The sequence below is a fragment of the Malus domestica genome, chromosome 09 (genome assembly GCF_042453785.1).
Source record: "Malus domestica chromosome 09, GDT2T_hap1".
Taxonomy (NCBI): Eukaryota; Viridiplantae; Streptophyta; class Magnoliopsida; order Rosales; family Rosaceae; genus Malus; species Malus domestica.
In genome coordinates, this window is record NC_091669.1 from 2,549,983 (window position 1) to 2,571,108 (window position 21,126).

At 39.2% G+C, this 21,126-nt stretch overlaps 4 protein-coding genes across 5 annotated transcripts; 1 reads left to right on the forward strand and 3 right to left on the reverse strand.

Moving 5' to 3' along the window:
- Nucleotides 1–13: 13 nt before the first annotated feature.
- Nucleotides 14–2,381, forward strand: LOC103442299 (uncharacterized). The gene is made up of 5 exons (XM_008381077.4): nucleotides 14–660; nucleotides 765–1,026; nucleotides 1,573–1,671; nucleotides 1,754–1,965; nucleotides 2,181–2,381. Exons 1-5 carry the CDS (start codon nucleotides 212–214, stop codon nucleotides 2,254–2,256), a joined length of 1,098 nt encoding a protein of 365 aa, XP_008379299.2. The 5' UTR covers nucleotides 14–211; the 3' UTR covers nucleotides 2,257–2,381.
- Nucleotides 2,382–2,552: 171 nt separating this feature from the next.
- On the reverse strand, nucleotides 2,553–4,297 carry LOC103442300 (probable galacturonosyltransferase-like 10). The gene has a single exon (XM_008381079.4). The coding sequence runs from the start codon at nucleotides 4,062–4,064 to the stop codon at nucleotides 2,706–2,708; it is 1,359 nt and encodes a 452-aa protein (XP_008379301.3). The 5' UTR covers nucleotides 4,065–4,297; the 3' UTR covers nucleotides 2,553–2,705.
- Nucleotides 4,298–6,195: 1,898 nt separating this feature from the next.
- LOC103442301 (uncharacterized) lies at nucleotides 6,196–8,727 on the reverse strand. Of its 2 annotated transcripts, XM_070804991.1 has the most exons (4): nucleotides 8,643–8,727; nucleotides 8,363–8,482; nucleotides 8,054–8,120; nucleotides 6,196–7,311 (listed from the first exon to the last, which is right to left on the reverse strand). In XM_070804991.1, the coding sequence occupies exons 2-4, from the start codon at nucleotides 8,423–8,425 to the stop codon at nucleotides 6,491–6,493; spliced, it is 951 nt and encodes a 316-aa protein (XP_070661092.1). In that variant the 5' UTR covers nucleotides 8,426–8,482; nucleotides 8,643–8,727; the 3' UTR covers nucleotides 6,196–6,490. The 2 variants fall into 2 exon arrangements, with proteins under 2 accessions (XP_070661092.1, XP_070661093.1); XM_070804992.1 differs by lacking the exon at nucleotides 8,643–8,727 and having other exon boundaries at nucleotides 8,363–8,596.
- A 1,616-nt stretch (nucleotides 8,728–10,343) lies between these two features.
- Nucleotides 10,344–19,301, reverse strand: LOC103442777 (paired amphipathic helix protein Sin3-like 2). Its single transcript, XM_029107781.2, has 24 exons — nucleotides 18,969–19,301; nucleotides 18,781–18,856; nucleotides 17,841–18,050; nucleotides 17,567–17,747; nucleotides 17,386–17,484; nucleotides 17,090–17,263; nucleotides 16,707–17,001; nucleotides 15,976–16,112; nucleotides 15,708–15,783; nucleotides 15,594–15,623; nucleotides 15,199–15,398; nucleotides 14,962–15,116; nucleotides 14,646–14,773; nucleotides 14,282–14,536; nucleotides 13,508–14,179; nucleotides 13,295–13,386; nucleotides 12,396–13,016; nucleotides 12,211–12,311; nucleotides 11,974–12,112; nucleotides 11,706–11,858; nucleotides 11,441–11,604; nucleotides 11,048–11,159; nucleotides 10,706–10,874; nucleotides 10,344–10,604 (listed from the first exon to the last, which is right to left on the reverse strand). The coding sequence occupies exons 2-23, from the start codon at nucleotides 18,852–18,854 to the stop codon at nucleotides 10,743–10,745; spliced, it is 4,200 nt and encodes a 1,399-aa protein (XP_028963614.1). The 5' UTR covers nucleotides 18,855–18,856; nucleotides 18,969–19,301; the 3' UTR covers nucleotides 10,344–10,604; nucleotides 10,706–10,742.
- Nucleotides 19,302–21,126: the final 1,825 nt, after the last annotated feature.

Here is a 21,126-nt window from a genome sequence, read left to right on the forward strand (position 1 = left end):
TTGTACTCGCTTTCGCAGTAGGTACTTGTCTAAATATTAATCTCCTCGTTTGGTCCACCAGTGGTGAATCTGTAATTTCCTCAAAAACCCAGGTCAATCTCATCAGCCAATCAAAATTGAACGGGCAGATATAAAGATTGAAGATTCCAGGAGGCGCAAGCCACAGAGAGTGAGAGAGGCGGAGAGCTTCCAGCAAATAGCCAGCTCGTTCATGGCGGCGCCAGCTCGCGCCTTCGTTTTCTCCCGCGTCGCCGACCTCTCTCTCAAGCCATCCCAACCGCCGCCACCGATTTCCCGCCACCTCCTCGTCCGCCCCTTACTCCCCTCCTCCTTTCCGCGGCGACGTGTATCCGCCGGTTCAACTTCTTCTGTCCGATGCCTCATCTCCGGCGTCGACGGCGGCGGCGTGTCGGACGAGTTCGTCTCGACTCGGAAGTCCGGGTTCGACCGCGGGTTCTCCGTGATTTCGAACATGCTCAAGAAAATTGAGCCACTCGACACCTCCGTTATCTCCAAGGGCGTTTCGGATTCCGCCAGGGACTCCATGAAGCAGACCATTTCTACTATGCTGGGGTTGCTCCCGTCCGAACAGTTCTCCGTCACCGTTAGGGTTTGCAAAGCCCCTCTCCACCGCCTCCTCGCATCCTCCATAATCACCGGGTAATAATTCACATTTTTATCCCCTTTCTTCAAATTTCAGTAATTTCAGTGCGTAATTGTATTAATTAGAGTAAAATTGCTTTGGGATTTATTGTATCAATTAGATATACACTGTGGAACGCGGAGTATCGGATATCGTTGATGAGGAATTTCGACATATCCACGGAGAATTCTGTGCCGTTGGATCGGTCGGAGATGGATGGGGTGTCGGATAGGGTGGAAAGCGAGGAAAGGGATGGTGGAAATGGTATCGGGGTGAGTAGCGAACTCTTGGATTCAGCAACTCCTCAGGTTTTCGGCGATTTGCCTCCGGAGGCTTTGAATTATATCCAGACGTTGCAATCAGAGCTGACAAATGTGAAGGAGGTGAGCATTTGCTCTCTGAATTTTCTGTCCTTTTCATTTCCACAATTACTAGTGCTTTTCTTCGAATTGAGCCTAAAATAGTCGAAAATTCTAGTTTGGACTGCTTTTTTTAAGTTTTGAAAGCAAGATCAAAGCTCCTTTTTGTTTGGTTTATGATCTTCCAAGTTTTAGGTTCTGAACGTTTTTATATTCGTTGTATGTGTCTTGTATCAATCTTATATACGAAGGTGGCAAATCAACCCATTCGGTTGTCAATAGGTAACCATTAAGACCCGTTTAGTTTGATTTCACCGTAATAAGGTGGTGAGATTGGTGGTGGTAAGAATGGTAGTGGTGATGATGGTGTAATACCTTATTATGTTGAAATCAAACTAAACAGGTCTTAATGGTTACCCATTAACAACCCAATGGGTTGATTTGCCACCTCTAGGTAACGATGCTCAAGTTTTGTGTTTTTGAGCTTAATTTGATATTGAAGTTAAATGCTTGAAGGATTGTGCATTGTTTTAAGCAGAATGTGGGAATGACATGCTTTGCTTTTTTCAGGAACTGAAGGCGGAAAAGCAGGAAAATATGCAACTAGAATATGATAGAGGACCTAGGAATGATTTATTGGAGTATCTACGGTCTCTAGATTCTAATATGGTAATAATCTTACTTTGCGATGGGGTTGCAATTTTTATGAGTCCATCCTTTCTTATGATGCTACCATCATTTGTTTTAACAGGTAACTGAACTATCTCGACCGTCATCATTAGAGGTGCAGGAAATTATACACCAGCTTATTCAAAATATATTGCAGAGATTCTTCAAAGATGGTACTTCCTCAGAATTTGTTGAGGATTTGGAGACAGGGGACAAAGAGATTAGCCTAGATGCTGATGGCGAACTTGAGACCATAGGAACTTCACGAGATTACCTAGCGAAACTGCTTTTCTGGTTAGACTCCTGTCATAGTCCTCCTTAAATGGCTTGTTTTTATTGCTTGTCCAAATTTGCTTTGCATGAAGTCACTTCTGGGAATAGTCCGCGTTCACATAGTTTATACGTATAGTCGTAGGCGCAAATAAATGCTCCAGATTTCTGAGATATCGTACTAGTTGAACCGATTCCATTAACGATTGAAATTTGAAAGTTCACATTTCGTTTGGCAGGTGTATGTTGTTAGGTCATCATTTAAGAGGCTTGGAGAACCGATTACATTTGAGTTGCGTTGTTGGATTATTGTGAAGAGGGGAAAGTGCGAAGCGTGTACATTCTTCATGTTCATCTATGTCAACCTTGTTTGTTTTACTAGTTCATCTGTATCATTCTTCTTCTTCGAAATGAAAGCGTTTTACGGAATACCGCAATAATTTTCGCTTGTTCTTCTGACCTCTTGCATCTTGATCTACATAACTTAACCTATCAAAGATTTGGAAAGACGATCTAAATAAGATCAAAACCGAGCACATTGACGGTCTGGGCATATGTTGATCGTACAACGCACCAGAAGACCACCTTGAGAAAAGAAAAAAATGACTGAATTTGGCAAAACGGAACGATATGTTCCAAAATTTTCATTCAGTTCAAATCTCTCCCTCTATTTACATCTGGTAAAAATAATATTTCCTCCTATGTATCAACGAATTTATGTAAAAAATAAATAAATAAATAAATAATCCTGTGCCTAATTAATGCTACAACATAAAAAATTGTTGATGTGTTTGTTGAAGAAGATGCAGATCTTGAAGGTGACTTTGATGGTGTTTGTAGAGATCGTAAGGGGCCCAGAGAAGATCGACAGGGCAAGGCATTCCCAAATCCAGCCGCGTCCATGGCTTCCCTCCGCCGCTCCAATGCAGCAAACTCACCGGACCCGGATGCAGAGGCCTGCAACTGTTCATCAAATTATCGCCGCCGAGGCCGTGCTGGTTCCACCGGTGGTGAATCGCCTCCACGTCGCCGCCGAACACCAGCAAAAACGGCGGAAGAGAACCCAGCTCGTAAATCCTCTTCTCCTTCTGAATCTCCATCCAGTTCTCGATCTTTCTCGTAAACCCTCCGGCTCTCCATCTCACCAAGTCGATGACCATCACGCCGGTGTTGAAATAGCACGGGGTTTTTTTATCGAACGCCTTGGGGAGCTCGGAATCGCTCCAGAACTCGTCGGAGAAATACTTGGTGAAATTGGCGTGGCAGTACTCCGGAGCTCCGATCACTCTCGACCCGGATAAGGAAATCCCCCATAACTTCTGGATGTCATCGACAACAACGACATCGGAGTCGAGATATATCACTCGCTCAACGCAGGGGTCGAGCAAATCAGCCAAGTAGCTCCTCGCGTAGTTCAATGGGTTCTCCAGAGCTGGGCGAATCGAAGGAGAGATCAGATGGTTCACCTGACTCTCTCTGAAGATATAAACTCGGAAATTAAGCGCCGGAAAAGTTGACGTCAGAATGCGAGAGAGGCGGTGAGAATCAACCGAGCCGGAATCCGAGGCGACGAAGTGGAAGAATATGTTCTCCGGGCAGGAGGCTTGCTTGAAAACAGAGTGCACGGCGGCAATGGTGCCGCGCAAGTACTCGGAATCGATGGTCATTGCGACGTGGACGAGGGAGGAATCGCAGACGTCGTTTGCTGCACCCGGAAGAACAGGGCAGCTGATTCCGTTTGTGTATTTGGGAGCTTCTGAGAAATCCATGTGGAATCGTTTTTCATTTCCCGGTTGGGTTTGCGAGTCCGGGAACGATCGGATTGCGTTTGCGGGAATGGGGACGGCGGAGAGGAGGAGGAGGAGGAGGAGGAGAGCAATGGGTTTAAGGAGAAGCATCGTCGGCGATGGAGGAGGGGAATGGAAATGGAGAGGAGGAGGAGAGGAAGGAGTATATGTAAGTGAAATGGTCAAAGAAAAAGCAGAGAGAGAGAGTAAACGTCTTTTTTGTGTTAACAGAAAAACGCGTCTGAATATTATTTGGTTGCTTAAATTGTAATAATTAGTTGGGACCAAAATATTAAAATTGCACCAACAGTCCCCGTAGCTTATTCGGGTTTTCATTTTTGTTCCGATATAGTTTGTTTTTCTTTCGTGTTAATCCCTGTAGGTTCGTTTCGATAGTATCGTTTCAATCTGGCAATGAGGCTGAATTTTTTTTTTTAAGTTTTATAAATACAACTTCACTTGGGAATCCTATACCGATTATTAATCAGACGCAAGCCTCAACTCGGGTGGATTTGTTCTTTTGTTTCTCAGTTACAGGGTACTGAAAGTTGTTTTTCGGTTGTTTTCCTTGCAGGCTTTTACGAGTTATGCTTATGTAGGGAAGGAGTTATGCTCATAAAAAGCACTTTTAGTGTTTGTATAAGCAATCACAAACATGTTTAAAGTAAAAATCAAAACAAACTTATTTGGATGAAAGTGCAAAAAAATAAATTGTAGAGAAGAAAGTGAAATTTCTGGAAAACTGAGAGGACAGTTATACAATATAACACATTTGGTTTGGTGCAGAGGAATTTTCCATTAGCTTTCGGGTTGTTTGAATATTATTTTAGTATTGGATAATAAATAAAAAATATATTATTTTAATATGCTTTTCCACTGGAGGTTCTGTCCAGCGTAGGAAGCCATGTGGCCATGTGCTTTGAACAGCTTGGAATATCATTATTGCACTTATTGTTAATCATTGGCAAGTGACCACATGCCATGAATGAGAATTGAGGTTTAATACGGATTTTTGTGTCAGAAGTCTAAAGATTAAGAGATTGTTTAGAGAGAGAAAGAGATTCAAATAGTTAAGTTTTTGAATTTTTGCGAAGTGGGTCAGTGAGATGAGCTAATGGGGTTGTTGGATTGAAGTTGACTAGTTCAGATCTCTCGATTTACGGACTCAAAATACAGAAATCCAGAATGAAACTCAATGCCAAGAAAGTACCTTATTTTAACCAAAAATGATTATATTTATTTTACTTGTGGTACCAAATTTAAAAAAAAAAAAACCATTTATCTTGGACTAAAACACAATTGCTGTTTTTACCTTTCAAGTTTCAAACATAGTATCCTTTTAAAACGAAAAAGTAACAGAAAATCTCAAAAAGATATAAAATACTTAGAGCTAACGGTGCTGGAATATCGCAATTTTCATCAAAAGGAAAATTTGATACAAAACCAAGCGCCTAAGCATTTTAGAATTCATACAACCGATCCTACTTAGTGAAATAAGGTTTGATTGTTATTTTTTTAAGTTATAAGTTGATCGATTATCATGGATGACGATGTTCCCCTTGTTACTATAATTTTTTCGAGAGCAAGTAGTCAAGTTTATACATACATTCTACAAAGTATCTAAGATGGCCTAGAAGATAAATGTGACTTGGGTTTACTGGTCACACAAGTTATCCGAGGTTTTCAAAATCTTAAAGCGACATGGGGACTAAATTGTAGCAGGTTTTTGGAAGCCAACTAGTCAATGGCCATTCCCCTTGGGAGGCGCAGATTTGACAACAAATAGTTGACCACCTTTGATTTTTTCATCGCGTCAACAGTTAACGGAAAACATAACGAAAAGACAAACGGAAATATGCTAAGTGACAGAAAAATTAAACGTTTAAGTATAAAAACGAGACGCAAGAAAATAAGTATAGAAAAGTACAATTTTTGAAAATTTTGAGAATAATAAAATTGGAATTTAAAAAATAAAAGTTAACCAACATGGCTTCCAAATGTTAAGAGTTCACGTGGACAGATGAGTCTTGTAGGAGAAGGCGGCAACCAACTGGCTGGCTGTCGTCACCACAAAGCCGTAGCTCCACAATTCCATCTGGCAGTTTCACATTAGATTTGAAGAATTCAAGCGAATTTAGACACCCAAAAATCGGAAATTCCAGAATGTAACCGTTGGATCCTTATCTAACAATTCAACGGCTATAGATTTCGAGGCATGCTATGAGTCGGTTCATACTAGACAAACACGACAATTTTATCTCATACAAGAGTGAAACTTCGATGCGACAATAACAGTATCTCAAGACAATCGTATCTGGTACATGACACTGCATGATTGGTTGAGAATACTGCCATTGAGGCATCCCGAGATGACAGGGACTGACCGCAAGAAGTGTCGTCTAAGAGAGATCTCTCGGGAACATTCCATTGTGTTATTGATCCAGAACGCCAGTGACATCCCCATAGGTAAAAGAACGTGGATATACTTAAATTTCTTATTTGGAAAGTTTGTACCACCCCCAACTATTCACATAACTGCATCAGTTTCCTACACCAACATATTCTAAACATTATACAGGAATTGGACTCACCAAAGTTCCAATTCCGATACCAGGCCGCTTCCCGCCTCAATCAGAACTCAAATTTTCGTTAACGATATATAAAGTTTGACGGACTTGACTCAGCGCAAACAGAGAGGCGATAAACAAAAAGTTCACGATATAGAAACTCACTTTCTAGGATTTTGTACTCACACTGCAAGATCAAGCCACTCTAAAAGTTGTAGCTCCTCTGTTGATGCTCATTGCTCCGTTTCCATGATCGTACTGCTTCCTGCAGCCTGGACAGCGCCCGTCTGCCTCTAGAATCCTTTTGTGGCAAAAGAGGCAAAGGCGAAAGCCGCATGAACACGGAATAAAGCTCGAGTCTGTGACATCTAAATCCTCATAGCATATAGGACATGAAGAAGGCTGGGGCACGATGTTTTGCCATGCCCATGCAATGGTTCCATGGCCACAATGCCAGTCTGATTGCACCATGAAACTATGCTGTTTTGGCACATTGGGCAGACTCTGAGGACGGGAAGCATCATCAGGTCTCCAAGCACAACGCGCCGTATGTGACCCAGGAACCATGTTTCTATCCTCTGGATTTGATAATTCAACTCCAGGATTCTCGCTAGATAGTTTAAGAACTGTGGGTTCAACTGTGATTTCCGCTTTGGAAGGAAAATCAGTAAGAGGGGTATGCTTGTTGTCCTCTGCATTTAAAGCATCGGCCACAGCCTCCCAGTCATCTAGACACCCATCATCAGCATCCTCCTTGCTGACAGTTCCCGAACAATTTCTTCCACTGCTCTCACTAAGATTCTTCATCGAATCATTACAATCCAAACTGCTTCCACTCGGACTGGTTGTCAGAGACTCCAAATCGCTGTCATGGATGCTCGAATTGTCATTCTCTCCTCCGGTTGAATTCGTTTCCAAATTGTCCAATGATCCATTTTGCCCTTTCTCTACTTGCCTAGATGGTGTAGGAGACCCACCCCTCCCATCCAAGTTCACTTTGTGCCCTTTATTCTTGACTGCATTGCACACGAAGTTTATTAGGATCAAATGTATATAAGAAAATTTTGATAACTACTAAAAATCTCTAACTTGTTCCACAAAAGCCGTTAATGTAAAACTTCGTTGTCTTTTGTGGGGGTGGGGAGAAGAAAAATCAGGTCATCAATGTCAGGGAAAACGTCAGGTGCCACATCAAAGTCAGTTGTGCAAGACGCACATTAAAAAAAAAAAACAATTCAAAAGCGAAGCCACTCGTCAGTCTTTCCTGAATCGATGAGATCAAAACTTCTAGAAAAAGCTCGGCGTCTTGATTTGGTTCATAGAACTACCTAAGGCATGAAAAAGACTTTTCCCTATATCCATTGATCATGTCATTGATCGAGTAATGACGACCGATGGCAGCGAACTCTTGACAAAGAAACCAGCTTTACTTCAAAATTGTGGGTAAGAACATGTATGACACCTTAGATAAAGGTCCTTTTTATTTTTCTAAATTTTTAACGAACGTCATTGTGCTCACCCGATGCCTAAGTCTACATTTCGCAAACACCAAGTTCTGCATCCAAATACAAACATTGTCCGATGCCCAAGTTTCGATCTTCATACCTCCACTAAGCATATTAGCTTCCATTGTTTTATTTGTTGGACATACTAGCTTCATTGGCAATCCAAAAAAGTAAAATTTTTTCTGTTCGTATTGAAAATTCATAATTCAAAAAAAAAATTAAAAAAAAAAATCGAGAGAGAAGGAAGCAATACCATGTGAAAGCCATTGCTCGCGGCGAACATCGAGCTTGCTCTGCTTCAATTTCGCCAACCTGTTCGTCTGAGAAAAACAATTACAAGTAAGAACAAGCTCACAATTCACAACATCACAAAAATTCAACTTCAATTCCGCCCAAAAACCAAAATTGAAATCGAATTTCACGAATGCACCAATAACCCTCGGTCGAAATTGAAACTTTTCATATTCAAATTTCCCTCCATTTCCAAGCTCACACCGACGCATGCACGAAAGAGAAAAGACAGAGAGCGGAGGAGAATGGATGACATAGCGAGCGAGCTTACCCTCTTCTTCTTGGCCAAGTCTTTGGTGACGACAGGAGAGCAGGAGATTGAACCCGAACTCATTGAAATCGGAATGAAAATTCGATTCACAAAAACCCTAGCTCTGAAAACCCCACAGGACTGATTCGGAAATGGAAGAGAAAAATGAGAAGATAGAAACTGGGAAATATAGATAGATAAATATATATATATATATATATATATATATATAGAGAGAGAGAGAGAGAGAGAGAGAGAGAGAGGGGGGGGGGGGGGTGGATAGGGAGGGAGTGGATATTACGAAATCTTTTGGCTCTCTGCGTTCCTTCCTCGCCTCTCTTCTCTCTTTCTTTTATTAACTGATTTTTTCTACCACTCCGACAGCCATACACTTTTTCTGCCTGCCGGTTTTATGTATTTCTTCGATTCCGAAACTACCCTCGAGATCCACCTTTATTTACTTGTGTACGCTTTTCATTTCCATTTTTAAAACATTCGTTGAAAGAAAAAAGCATTCATATCGATAAGCTAAAATGCAAGTGGCCCCTTACCGCAGTGGTGAAAAGGTGTTGAACCCTTGCATTATGGCGTGGGTTCAAACCCCGTTGATGACTAATCTAACATCTAATTTAACAAATTTATCGTTTGACCAAAAAAAAAAAAAAAGCTGAAAATAGAAAAGGGATAAATGAAAAATACAATTTGGTTTTTATTTTTTGTTTTAGGGATAAAAGGATTTCGATTAAACTACATAATTAGAAATCAAACTTGTCATTTAACGATTCAAACATGAGACCTCTTTATTTACGCATAAAAAGAAACATCAGCATTGTCCAACGAATTTAATATCTTATTACGATTTTGCCTCCTGGACTTTCAATTGCGTCTTTTAAGAGCACATCAATTACGTCCAAATTGGCTGCAATGCAATCACCGTCTGACGATTAAGATGATGTTTGTTTAAATATCAACAATACGAGAAAATAACTAATTGTTGATATTTAAACGAGCCAAGGGCATTTCAGTAATTAACGGGTGCAGGTTCTTGTTACTGCTGGCGGAGCTCAAGCCACAAGTGGCGCGAGCAAGTCAACATGCAGAAAGTGGATCCCTAAACGAGGAGTCCGTTGCACTTCCACGTACGAGAACCACGTGACGGCGCATTATCCATTATCTATGGTTACCGGATTCAACCCGCTCCGGCCCACTTTCCACCCGAATTGGATCTTAAGTTCGGAGCCCAAGGATCAAATCATCTGAACCGTTGATTGGTGTGTAAAAGAAATCAGAGCTATTGGTTTTGTGTGGTAGGCTAGAAAAATGAGTTAATAGAACCGTTTGATTGAATTTGTGCGGTCCAGATGAATTAATTTCTAGGCTCCGGATCCAATTCCATCTCACGCTAATCCAGTTCTCTGGGCCCACCCCGTTGGAAGAGGATCCTCTCCTAAGCTCAGATTGGGGATCCTCCTGACCAACCCATCTAGGCCGTTCAAAGTTAATTCAACGACTACAAACAGAAGGTCTTCTAAAAGTTATAATAATTGCAACCGCTGGATTAAATTTGAACAGCCCAGATGAACTGGTCAGGAGGATCCCCATCCTAAGCTCAGGAGAGGATCCTCTTCCCGCCCCGTTCTAGCTTTGTTACCCAGATTCAGCATTTACTTCCTTTCTGGTCTTGAATCTGAATTTTTTTCATCTGTTTTCCGCACATAAAGAAAATGATTTCCGCACATTACTTTTCTCCTTCTTCCACACCCCGTTTATTTCCGTCCCGATGTAACTGAGTCCGAAAACAAAATGGGCGCCATTGTATAGTTTCGGTGATAGCCAACTCAAAAATCTTTCGGTAAGAACAGCATATATAACACAGATGCATCGAAAAAGGTAAAGAATCTGTTCTATGAAACATAATCTTATGGTGGAAAAGAATACTGATGCAGTAATGCCTGCAAAATGCTGGTACGAAACCACAAATTTGTAGTTAAAAAGCTCGGGATTTGTTAAAACTCGCGTGCTTTTTCTGCTATTTGATCAATTTGTTACACTTACACAGTGTGCTTATGGAAGTGGGGAAGAAAATATCCTAACTATGACAAAGATCAAGAACTATAACTTAAATACCTTTCTACGAAATTATCATACACCAACCTTATATACACAACAATGGCTCGGAGGCCAATCTTCTGAACCAGACATGCTCTACGTGTCCAGGCCCGCCATCATCCTTCACCAGTCTCAGAAATCGAGTAGATGACTCCTGTTCAAGAAAGCTTGGGTTTACAGTCGTTCGCAAAACTTGTATGGCAGTGGAAGATACGAAAAAAGGGTATATGTTTTCGAAATGTTTATCATGTCTACCTTTAGCTTCCCAATGTCAAACGAATTTCCTTCTAAGCTATGATGAGATTGATAAGAATTTGTGGAATCGCTGTACTCTCGTCTGATCAGAATATGGTGATCTGGCCTCAGATGTCCTTTTCCTTCTCACACGGAAGAAGTAATCTTCTGTGTCAAGAACGTAAGAGATCTGCCACATGATACTCTGATGAATAAAACTCCGTGCACAAAAAATGCATAAGTGTGTGTGCGCGTGCGCACGTGTGGCTATTATTTCTCCAGCTTCCAGCTGTGCTTATATTGTAAAGAAGGTAAAACTGATGGTGATGGTGAAGATAAGAAATACATACGAGGGCAAGATACCTTGGATGAGTTGCAAGCTATCTTGCACTCCAAACCATTGACTAACTGAACACCGTCCATGGCCTTGCAAAAGGAAGAGGATTCATCTTGCCCTGCATATTTGCGCTTGTTTCTGCAAAACGGATTGAATCAGTCAGTTATCCATTAACTAACAAAAACACTAGAAACTTTTGGCTCATTCTATATACCGCAAGGCAACCTGAGTTGCTGTATATGACTAATTATTAACATATCATAACACTGTGAGAGGATTTACATATAATTTTTCCTGCCAAAAAACACGGGAAGAAACTAAATCCATCGGATGGCACCGTATTTCAGTGTCTATCGTGTTCCTTCAGAGAAGTATAGCAATTCTAGCACTTTTAACATTAATGAAGAGTGCATTATCACCTCTGAAGGGTAATCCCATGCGGCTCCTTTTTCCCAGGATAAACCGGCAGAAATTCATTGTGCAGATAGGATGCAAAATTAGGTTCCATGGAAACTGCAAACACCTCAGGCTTTTCACTCACACTGTCCATCAGCTGGATGGACAGCCGGGAGGGTGAAGAGGACTGCACAAAGAAAATTAAAAATAAGTAAATCACAAAATAAGAAAATATATTCAAAAGGGTAGGTTTTAGTCTAATACACGGGCAATTGTCAAAGAACTTACAAATTCCAATCTGTAAATATTCTCCTCATGAATGAGGACCCGTGCATTTTCATGATAAACAGAATCAATTAACTTCCCAGTTTTCCGGGACTTTTCATATTCATATAATTGAAGAAGCTTATTGTCCGTCTCATCACTTGCAACAGTTTGAAGCTGCATAAATAACCACTGATCAGAACCTTGGCAGCAAAAGAAAACACACAGAAATTTTTTTTATTTTTTTATTTTTTATTTTTGAGTCAAAGTACAAAATTTCTAGTGAGCAAACCTGTTTGACGAATTTATATATTAATTTGTCCAAGGTGAATAATATATAAGACTGGTTTCCAATAATAGCTCGGCATTCATCCTCAAATTTTGCATTATCAACAGATCCATCAAGCAAATTGTATAGAGCACTCATAAATCTGCATAATAGATGAATAAACTGTATGATTAAAATTGCTTTGAACAGTTGCGACAGTTCTAATCTATTATCTATACAAAAGAGAGGCCTGAAAAATACCTGGCATACAGATCCGGAGAACTGCCATCCTTTGAAGTTCTCCATTTCATTTCTGCACCTGTGGAACTTGTTTTTGCAGACAAAATCCTTTCGTATAGAATCTGCAAATCAAATAAGTCAAGCTTATATCCAGTTGTAAATAAAAGACAAACTAACTTCCAAAAATGAAAGAAAATGTCTCTTACTTGATGAAGCCTGCAAAGCACATAGAAATTATCATTCCCATAGAAAACGCGAGAGTCTTTCCTTTCTTCAAGTAAATAACCTGGTACATGCTTCGCAAGAGGTTTCACAGACAAAAGAAAACGTTCTGACAATTGCGAGGACGTTCCATCTCCTCCAACAAGATGCCCATCCGCCATCCCTTCTGCCTCACCTTCACTCTCAGCCTTACCATCAATGTCATCCGGTTCAGCGTCTTCATCATCGCCTTGCTCTTCTCTGGAACATTCATCACCAGCTGTCTCACTGCCAGAGACATCTTCACCAGCCTCGGAAACATTTTCACTATTTTCATCATCTGCATCTGCATCATTTTCTCCAGCTTCCTGACAACTAATGTCTTCCCCATTCCCAGACTGAAACGGTCGGCTTTCAACACTGCGGTTTGCCTTAGGCATAGCTTGCACCCCAGCATCTCCAGAGACAACAAAGTTATCCTCCCCAAAGTCAGCAATTGGTGATAATTCCCCCTCTTCCTTTTCAATTTTGGAGGGCCCAACAGACTCTTCATGACGACTGCTAACTTTAGTGCTTTCTGGAAACACTCCATTAGCAATTAAAGCAGGTTTTGCATTATCGACACCCTGAAGCACCAAACAGTAAATCAGTACGCATTGCCAAAACCATAAGGTCGTACCCAGTGCACAAGGCTCCCGCTTTACGCAGGGTCTGGGAGAGGTGAATGTCGGCTAACCTTACCCCCATTTATGGAGAGGCTGCTCCCAAGTCTCGAACCCGAGACCTACCGCTTATGGGCGAAGGCACTTGCCATCGCACCAAGTGCCAAAACCATAAGGTGAAATAAATAAATTAAAAACCAAAGCCATCACAAATGACGATATTCCAGGATCCAGACTCATACCTCTGACAACGGAACAGCATCAGCATTTCCCTTCTGTAAATGGTCATTGTCACTAATAGAAGCACCAGGCCTTGACGTGGTTGCAGCACACCCTTCAATTGAAAAAATTTCACAGTATTCTAGCATTATTATAACTCTAGAAAGTAAAATAAATTATAACATATCGAATAAGATGCCATTACAATAAAAAAAATCAAATTCATAAAAACAGACCTGATAACACTTCCAAGCTCGTTCTACCATGATTATTATCTGCTCCAATTGGATGTGATGGTTGACTGGACGGCCAAGCATTGTCCATGCCGGTGCCCAGATACCTTTTCTTAGGGACATCCATATTCTTCTGGTCTTTTTCTAGTTGAATTTTCTCAGATATAGAATCTTTCCTACAGACAAGATCTGCATCACGACTTCCATCTTCTTTAGCCGAGTTATCCCCGTTAGCCAAACTTTCCACTTCTGCTAAAGCATTTTCTTCTTCATTACACACAGATTTGGGCTGCTTAAAATTCACTGTGGCAGAATCACCACCAGGACTTCCATCGCTTTCTCCCATGCTTGACGCAGTACAATTCTTAGCCTGATTCCTACTTTTGTCAACATCTTCATCATCCTCTGAATCATTGGGCCGAGAAGAAACACCCAGCATTGGCTCCAAAAAGGTAGTGTAAAGTCTCATAGCCTTATTTAATTGTTCTTTTGTTGAGAAAACCTCTTCACATGAATATTGGACAAGTTTATACAAGTCTTCATGTAAGCTGATATCTAAGTATTCAAACTCCATATGTGGAACTATAGATTGCCTGTTTCCAGCAGCAACGGCCAGAAGGATATCATCCTCTATCTGCTTTTTCTCTTTCAATTCCTTGATCTCAGCCACCAAAGCTGTCAATCAATGGGAGTCAGAATCAGCATGGTGGAACAGTTATTAAAAACCCACAGAGAGAGAAGTGCTCAAGGAAACTAATCGTCAAATTAAAAACTTACATTTGCTACTCAAGTTCTTTGAATCTTGTTGCTTGAAATAGAAGCTCCGGTGATCAAGTGATTTGTAATGGTTTTTGGCATATATATCAGCCCAGACCTTGTTAAAATCGGATCTACACCTTGTCCACTCTTCTTGTTTCTGCTTCAGGCGAGTTAATACAACAGGCAAAGCCAGAGTTGGATTTTTCCGCAGTATGTCCACCACATCAAGACCATGGTCACCATATAAACGTTCAATGCACCTTAAATTTAACGCTGCAATAAAACAAATCAAATGAAAAAGGTCAATGCAGTTAAAGGAGCTCAAATAGCAGAATAGATACCTGACATTTAATTGCTTCTCAATCAGTTAATAGATACCAACCAGTGAAGTGGTCTTCAATACGGATTGAAGTTTCCATGCTGATCTTATTTTCATTAATGCTGTTCAAGAGTTCCTCTGCTCGCTTAGCGGTTGAGCTCACCGACTCTAACAACATATCCAACTCAAACCTAAACTTTCCAAAATGAAAGCCAACATAAGTTTACAATAATGAACTAGCATGTACTGTAAAGGAAATGATATTACATCAATAGTGATCTACAGAACCTACTAGGATCTCTATCCATCCATACGATCTGCAAGCTCACTTGCATACCAAAAGTAAAAATGATATCAACAGCCTTGTACCAAACATTACCTATCATCCTCGCATCTGAACAGACTTTCTTCATACTGATTTCTGCGCATATGTTTAAAAGAGTAATCTTCACTTCCTGAAGTCACAGAGACCCAATGGTCATTCAAAACCTGAGCACCAAGTTCTGATCTCTGGCTTGCTGAAGGTATTGGATACTGCAAAGGGACAAGCAACAATAAGTTGAGCATCAGACTATGTTACATAGTCCTATATTAAGTACAGAATGTTAACCCGTACGTCTTCAGGCAGAAGCCGATAGCTTGGAGTACAACGTTCACAGTTAGAGAGATCAAGCTCTTGAATAGATTTTGCCCAATACTTCTCCCTGTATCTTTCCTTTTCTTTAGCTCCCTCCGTTTCACGCTTTGGCTCTTTATCTTTGTCCTCTACCTTCACCGGTCTAGAAAAAGGAACAGGACCATCACTACTCAGAGATTCTGCAGTCAACAAGTTACCAATCAGGATTCTCAAATTACAGAAGCAAGCAAAAATTCCAGAGAAATGAGAAATCACATGATAGCTCAAATTATGCCATGCAGAAGAATAATTATTCTTCCAAACGCAGATTGTACAGAAACAGATCACCTAGTATCTTATGATAAAAAAGACCAATGGAGGACTAATATACATACTTCTACTCATAACACCAGCAAGGAACCCATCTGCAAGAATAAATCCCATCAGATACAATCTAAAAGAAAAAGAACCACAAGAAAGCAGCTCAAAATTGATGGCATTTAAGTTACCTATATTCTCACAACGCTCCAAAAAATCATTAAACTCCTCCATAAGATCTGAATACTTTCCCAATAAATCAGTCACCTGAGATGGGTAAAGTTTACTGGTAAAAGTCAAACTAGAGGCAATAGCATTTTTTAAGTTTATTGAATAGAAAGATAAATATGTGGTTATCATGAAGTGTCCTTCGTCCAGTTTCCCCTAGCTCAAAGAGAGAGCACAAAATGCTTGACTTTAGAAGTGTTGATTAACTGCTGAACATGGAGTAATACGTACCAAACCTTGCAGATCATTCCTTTTAATTATTCCGTTGCTATAAATGTTAAGCAACTTCAAAAATGCCTGGTAGTCATCTTGACTACACAACCTCTCCTTCACCTTCTCACAGAAAACGAATCCCTGGCTGTACATGCCTAACATAAAAATGAGAGACCATAAGCAACACTGATGTAATAACACGAGAACTGAAACTATAGAACTTTAAAAAACAACAATTATGTTCCAAAGAATGATGAACGTAAGCAAAATAAGCTGCATCCATTTCCCAAGGATTTCAAAATCAAGTACTGTGATAAAAAAAATTCAGGTTTTCCTAATATTGAACAGGGAAACATTACAAGGCGCATTGTGGGTTAAAAGAATATTCAATTAACACATCTCTAATGGCAGACTTTCAGACCAACTACCAGAAATCACATCTCTTTCTCCAGGTAGAATTTTACACTTACACTAAAACTAAACAAACGATGTGCATTTTTGTTAGTTCCATAACCTAAAATCGTATCAATGTTGACAAACCAACAATTTATTTCATAATTTTATGGCAGTGAAGACTAACATTTAAGATGGCTATCATCATGAGAAACACGCATATTGCCATTTCAAAACAAATTACAACTCCTTATTCCATCTGCAAACCAGAGAATAAAACCACAATACCTAGATGCAACACATTTAAGAAAGGACCATGAATGTATATAACTGAAACAGTTTCTTCATAAACTCACTCTTTAAGGAGTCTTTGTCATCATAAGGAGCAAAGTTAGCAGTCAAACCAAAACCTTCAACCTTCCTGGTGGATTTTCTTTTGTCAGGAAAACGCTGCAATTTGTAGACACTGTTATCATTCTCTAATTCTCTATCATCATCGTCCCGATTTCTTCTATCCCTATTCTCCTTTTCACTACGCTTTCTATGCTCCTTCTGAACTTTCACCGTTCCTTTGTCATCGTCTAGCTCAGGACAATCAACACTAAGATCACGATCAGCATGGGATGTCATGATCCTATCCCTCCTACGTTGCTGTGAAAAGAAGCCAGCCCCCCATTACAAATCACTAACTAAACAAGAAAACATCAAAAACATAATAGAAAGAGAATTTCGTAATTACCTTCTCCATATGCATTGGCCGAAATGTGGGTGTAGCAGAGCTTCGCTCATTGAAACGTGGAAATGAATTGCGGCCGTATTGAGCTTGATGTGCTGAAGCTGCTGCTGACGCATCTGGTAAAAATCTGGTGAACTCATCAAGCAAATCGGGATGCTCATCAAAAAGAGCAGCAACCTGTAAATTGATTTAAATTACTAAGAACATAGGGAGGAATATTTTCTCAGGTAAATAGAAATACCATGTAACAGAAAACAATTCAACATCAAACGCCAAAAGTGAAAATTGTGTACACTTACCTCACTGTAGACCTCATTTATATCCTTGTGCTCCTTTCGATACATGTTCAGTATGTCTAGGAATGATTTATAGACATGATCATCATTTTGGAAACGTTTCTGTAGGGACAGAAATCCATCAATCAAACAGAAAATAATAAATGTTTAAACTTGCCATTAGAATAAAATTAAACATATTCACCTTTATCTTGTTTACAAAACTGATAGCTTCCTCAAACTCAACTGTCTTTTTTGGTGGAGTCTCATCTTCATCGAGGGTTATCTCATAACCCTTCGGCAAGAAGGTATTAAAGCCCAAAATTAAGTTGTTATGCCCTTTAAATAATTCCTTTACTCTTGCAATGACACCTGCTGTGTCAGTTCTGAAAAAGACAAAAACAGGAATCCAGTAGCTGAGGAATCAACTAGGAATGTATTACGAGAGAAAAAAGGAATGATAATGGGTACATTGATACCTTTGGGCCTTGAAATCTTTCATAACCTCAAGAAACGTATCGTATTTTTCTCTTTGGTCTAAAAACATGTCCTTCACCTCTTTGAGATAGGTTAGAGCGTCATTGGTGGTCAATTTCTGTGAAGCACCTCCTCCTCCTCCTCCAATGGGCCCAGCTCCACCTACTCCAACGCCCCCTCCTCCACCTCCTCCCCCCGGTATCTGGGATTGCCTATTGCCCCACATCCAAAAAATGATCATCAAACTCAACATATAACTATAAAAATAAATACTGTCAAATTCATGAAACATCATAAACAAAAGAATAATTACTCAACACATACAACTCCTTCCTACTTCCCCTGATAGTTGTTTTCTAAATCTAGTCAGCTACAACAGAAAAAATAGAACATACTTCCAGAAAACAGAGATAATCATCATTCTCAGGTACTATTTCCGTCAACATTCCGTCTACTGCATTGATCTAAGCCTCAAACATAAAACTATATTAATATTCATCAGAAGATTTAATCTTCCTAAAAGCATATCATATCTGCTGAAAACAACATACCTAACAAAATTTTCAGAAAGCTCTTGACTTTACCTCTAAAAACCGAAATCATATCTGCTAAAAACAACATACCTAACAAAATTTTCAGAAAGCTCTCGACTTTACCTCTTAAACCCAAACTAGTACTCAGTTCAACTCTAACAAACAACAAACCCTAAACAAATTGAACAAATTATGATCAAGAACAAACAATCCAATCCACTGCAGGTTAAAAAGTACGCAATTCAACAACACAACGATCAAATTACACCAATATTCACAAACAAGGGCAACAGAACCAAAATCGCGCACCGATACACTGACATGAGTAAAATTAAAAATCCTCACAAACCAAACAAAACATAAAGCAAATCATGCAATTGAAGAGTGATGAACAAATCATGGAACTTACGAGTCCCCGCGAGACGAACAGGGGGGCCGCTTCAATTGAGGGCCGACGTACACATCATCTCTCACTCTCTTCATCCCTGCCAAAAAAAAACCAAAAATCGCAAATCAGAAAATTGGACCCCAAAAAATTACAAAAAAAAAAAAAAAAAAAAAACAGCCATTTGCCGAAAGCAATCGTCGAAGACTTACTATTCTGCAACAGATCTTTGATCGCGCACAGAGGAAGAGAGAGAAAGAGAGAAAATTAGAACCCAAAAAAGGAGAGAGAATGGCTTTTGAGATATCTGTGATTGTCTCTTCTGCTTTCTGCTGCCTCTTGTGTTACGTTAGGCAGTGAATTTTGTGAGAGACGAGAAGAGAAGGGAGAGACTTTAGGTTTTTAGTTTTGGAGGAGAAGAAAAAACGTGGAAATGGCAAGTAAATAATCGGACACAAAGAGAGAGACGAGAGAGAGAAGAGAGAGAAGAGAGAATTCGAAAATGTGAAGAGGAACGGAATGGGTTGTGTTTTTTGGGGTTTTGTATTGAAAAATAGCTCATGTCTCTCTTTTCTCTTCCCATCCGAGCCTCGGCCTCCACTTGCAAAAATTAGAAAAAAAAATTAGAAAAAAAAAACAAGAAGTGCTTTTTAAACTGGTGAGAACGTTTTTGGTAAAAATATTTTTGAAACTAATTTATGGTAAATTGGCAAGTGAATTCTAAAGTGTTATGTATAAAAACAATTGAAGTGTTTTCGGTAAGAATCACTTCAAGTGTTTCTTGCATGTGCTTATTGCAATAAACACGTCGAGTGATTTTATAACTTAAACTCATTTTCAGTCATTTAAAAATCTTTTTCAAACGAGTCATATATTTCTTCTTAAATAAATGTGTAATTCTAATGAAAATATCAATTTAAATCATATGACGTGGTTGTTGAATATTAAATTAGTATTTAAATGTTAAATGTTGATTAACGTGTCCAATTAGTAACACGGTTTGCGCTAAAAGTTGATTTACTCTAAATAAATTCACGGATTTCGTTAAAAAATTTTGGACCGAATTATGGGCCCGGGTTGGACAATTTTAGCCCATGATTGTTATGTCTTGAAAGTACATGTAAAGTATGTTCGGCCTACTTTTTCCCTTTTTTTTTCAGAGAATGTTGCCCTTCTTTAGTACTCAAATTTTTGAAAAAAAAAAAAGAGGTTAGAATAATGCCACGCTCTTGAAACTATAGTCGAATCTGATATTGCTCTAAAAGTTGTATTGACCTAGCTTTCCCACATGAATAATGTTTGATGTGTCATTTTGTTCCACACCATTAAGTAACTTAAAATATTTCGTCAAGACCACGGAACAACTATGTCCTCTTGACAAACTTAATGATTAGTAGTTTAAAGTAAGACATCAAAACGTTGGTTAGTGGAGTAAAGTGGGTTATTGTAACTGTCATATTACAACATCGGATTTTATCGTAACTTAAAGAGTGGTTACTATAATTATGGATTTTAAATTTGATTTAACCAAGTCTCTGGTTTAATTCAACAGATTTACGTATTGGCCTTTTGTATATATGACTAGAAATTGCTCTCATTCTCTAGAAATGTGATCCTGTCTCCAACTTTAAGCTTTTGTTCAATTTTTCCTTTGTTGATTGTTTTGTTTGTTTTGTAGAGAGGCTGCCTCGTGTGACCGTTGGGAATCTTAAACCTGCAACCGCACAAGTTATTTGGATCGATTTTTCAGTATGTCAAGTACATAGTTTTGTAAATTAAGTATTATAATACAAGTGGTTAAATACTTGAAAAAAAAATTCAACCACTTATACTCTAATACTTGTTGTATTGGACGTTATTTCCGGTACATTGAAACATTTCTTAATTTTTTTCAAGTGGAGTTAGGCTTCAAAACTGCCAATCCACGCAAGTACACAAACTGGTGCCTTCCTCCTCGAAGTGGTAATGTGGTGGTACAATCAACTCCATGCACAAAAGTAAATATAAAATATGCAAAAAGGCAGGGCCAGAAAAATGTGACAAAGAAGAGAAAAGAAAAACAATGGCAAAGAGAGGAAGATTAAAATATAGTTTGATAACTTAGATTCATTCCTAACATCTTTTAAAGCGTAGGGTCTACGAGGAGTAACTATAAAGAAAAGTATTAAGCTGATTTAGGTTATGTCATTTAGTGATGATAATGTGTCGATTTATTTACTCAAGTTTAAATTTCCTTCTAATGAACTAGAGTTGTTTATAATATATGACATCAAAATAGAGACTTGGTTAAATTGTTGAAGTACATTACGAAGTAGGCACTACAAAAACTGTTGAATTAAACACAAGTTTTTAACACAAGTTTTTGTAGTA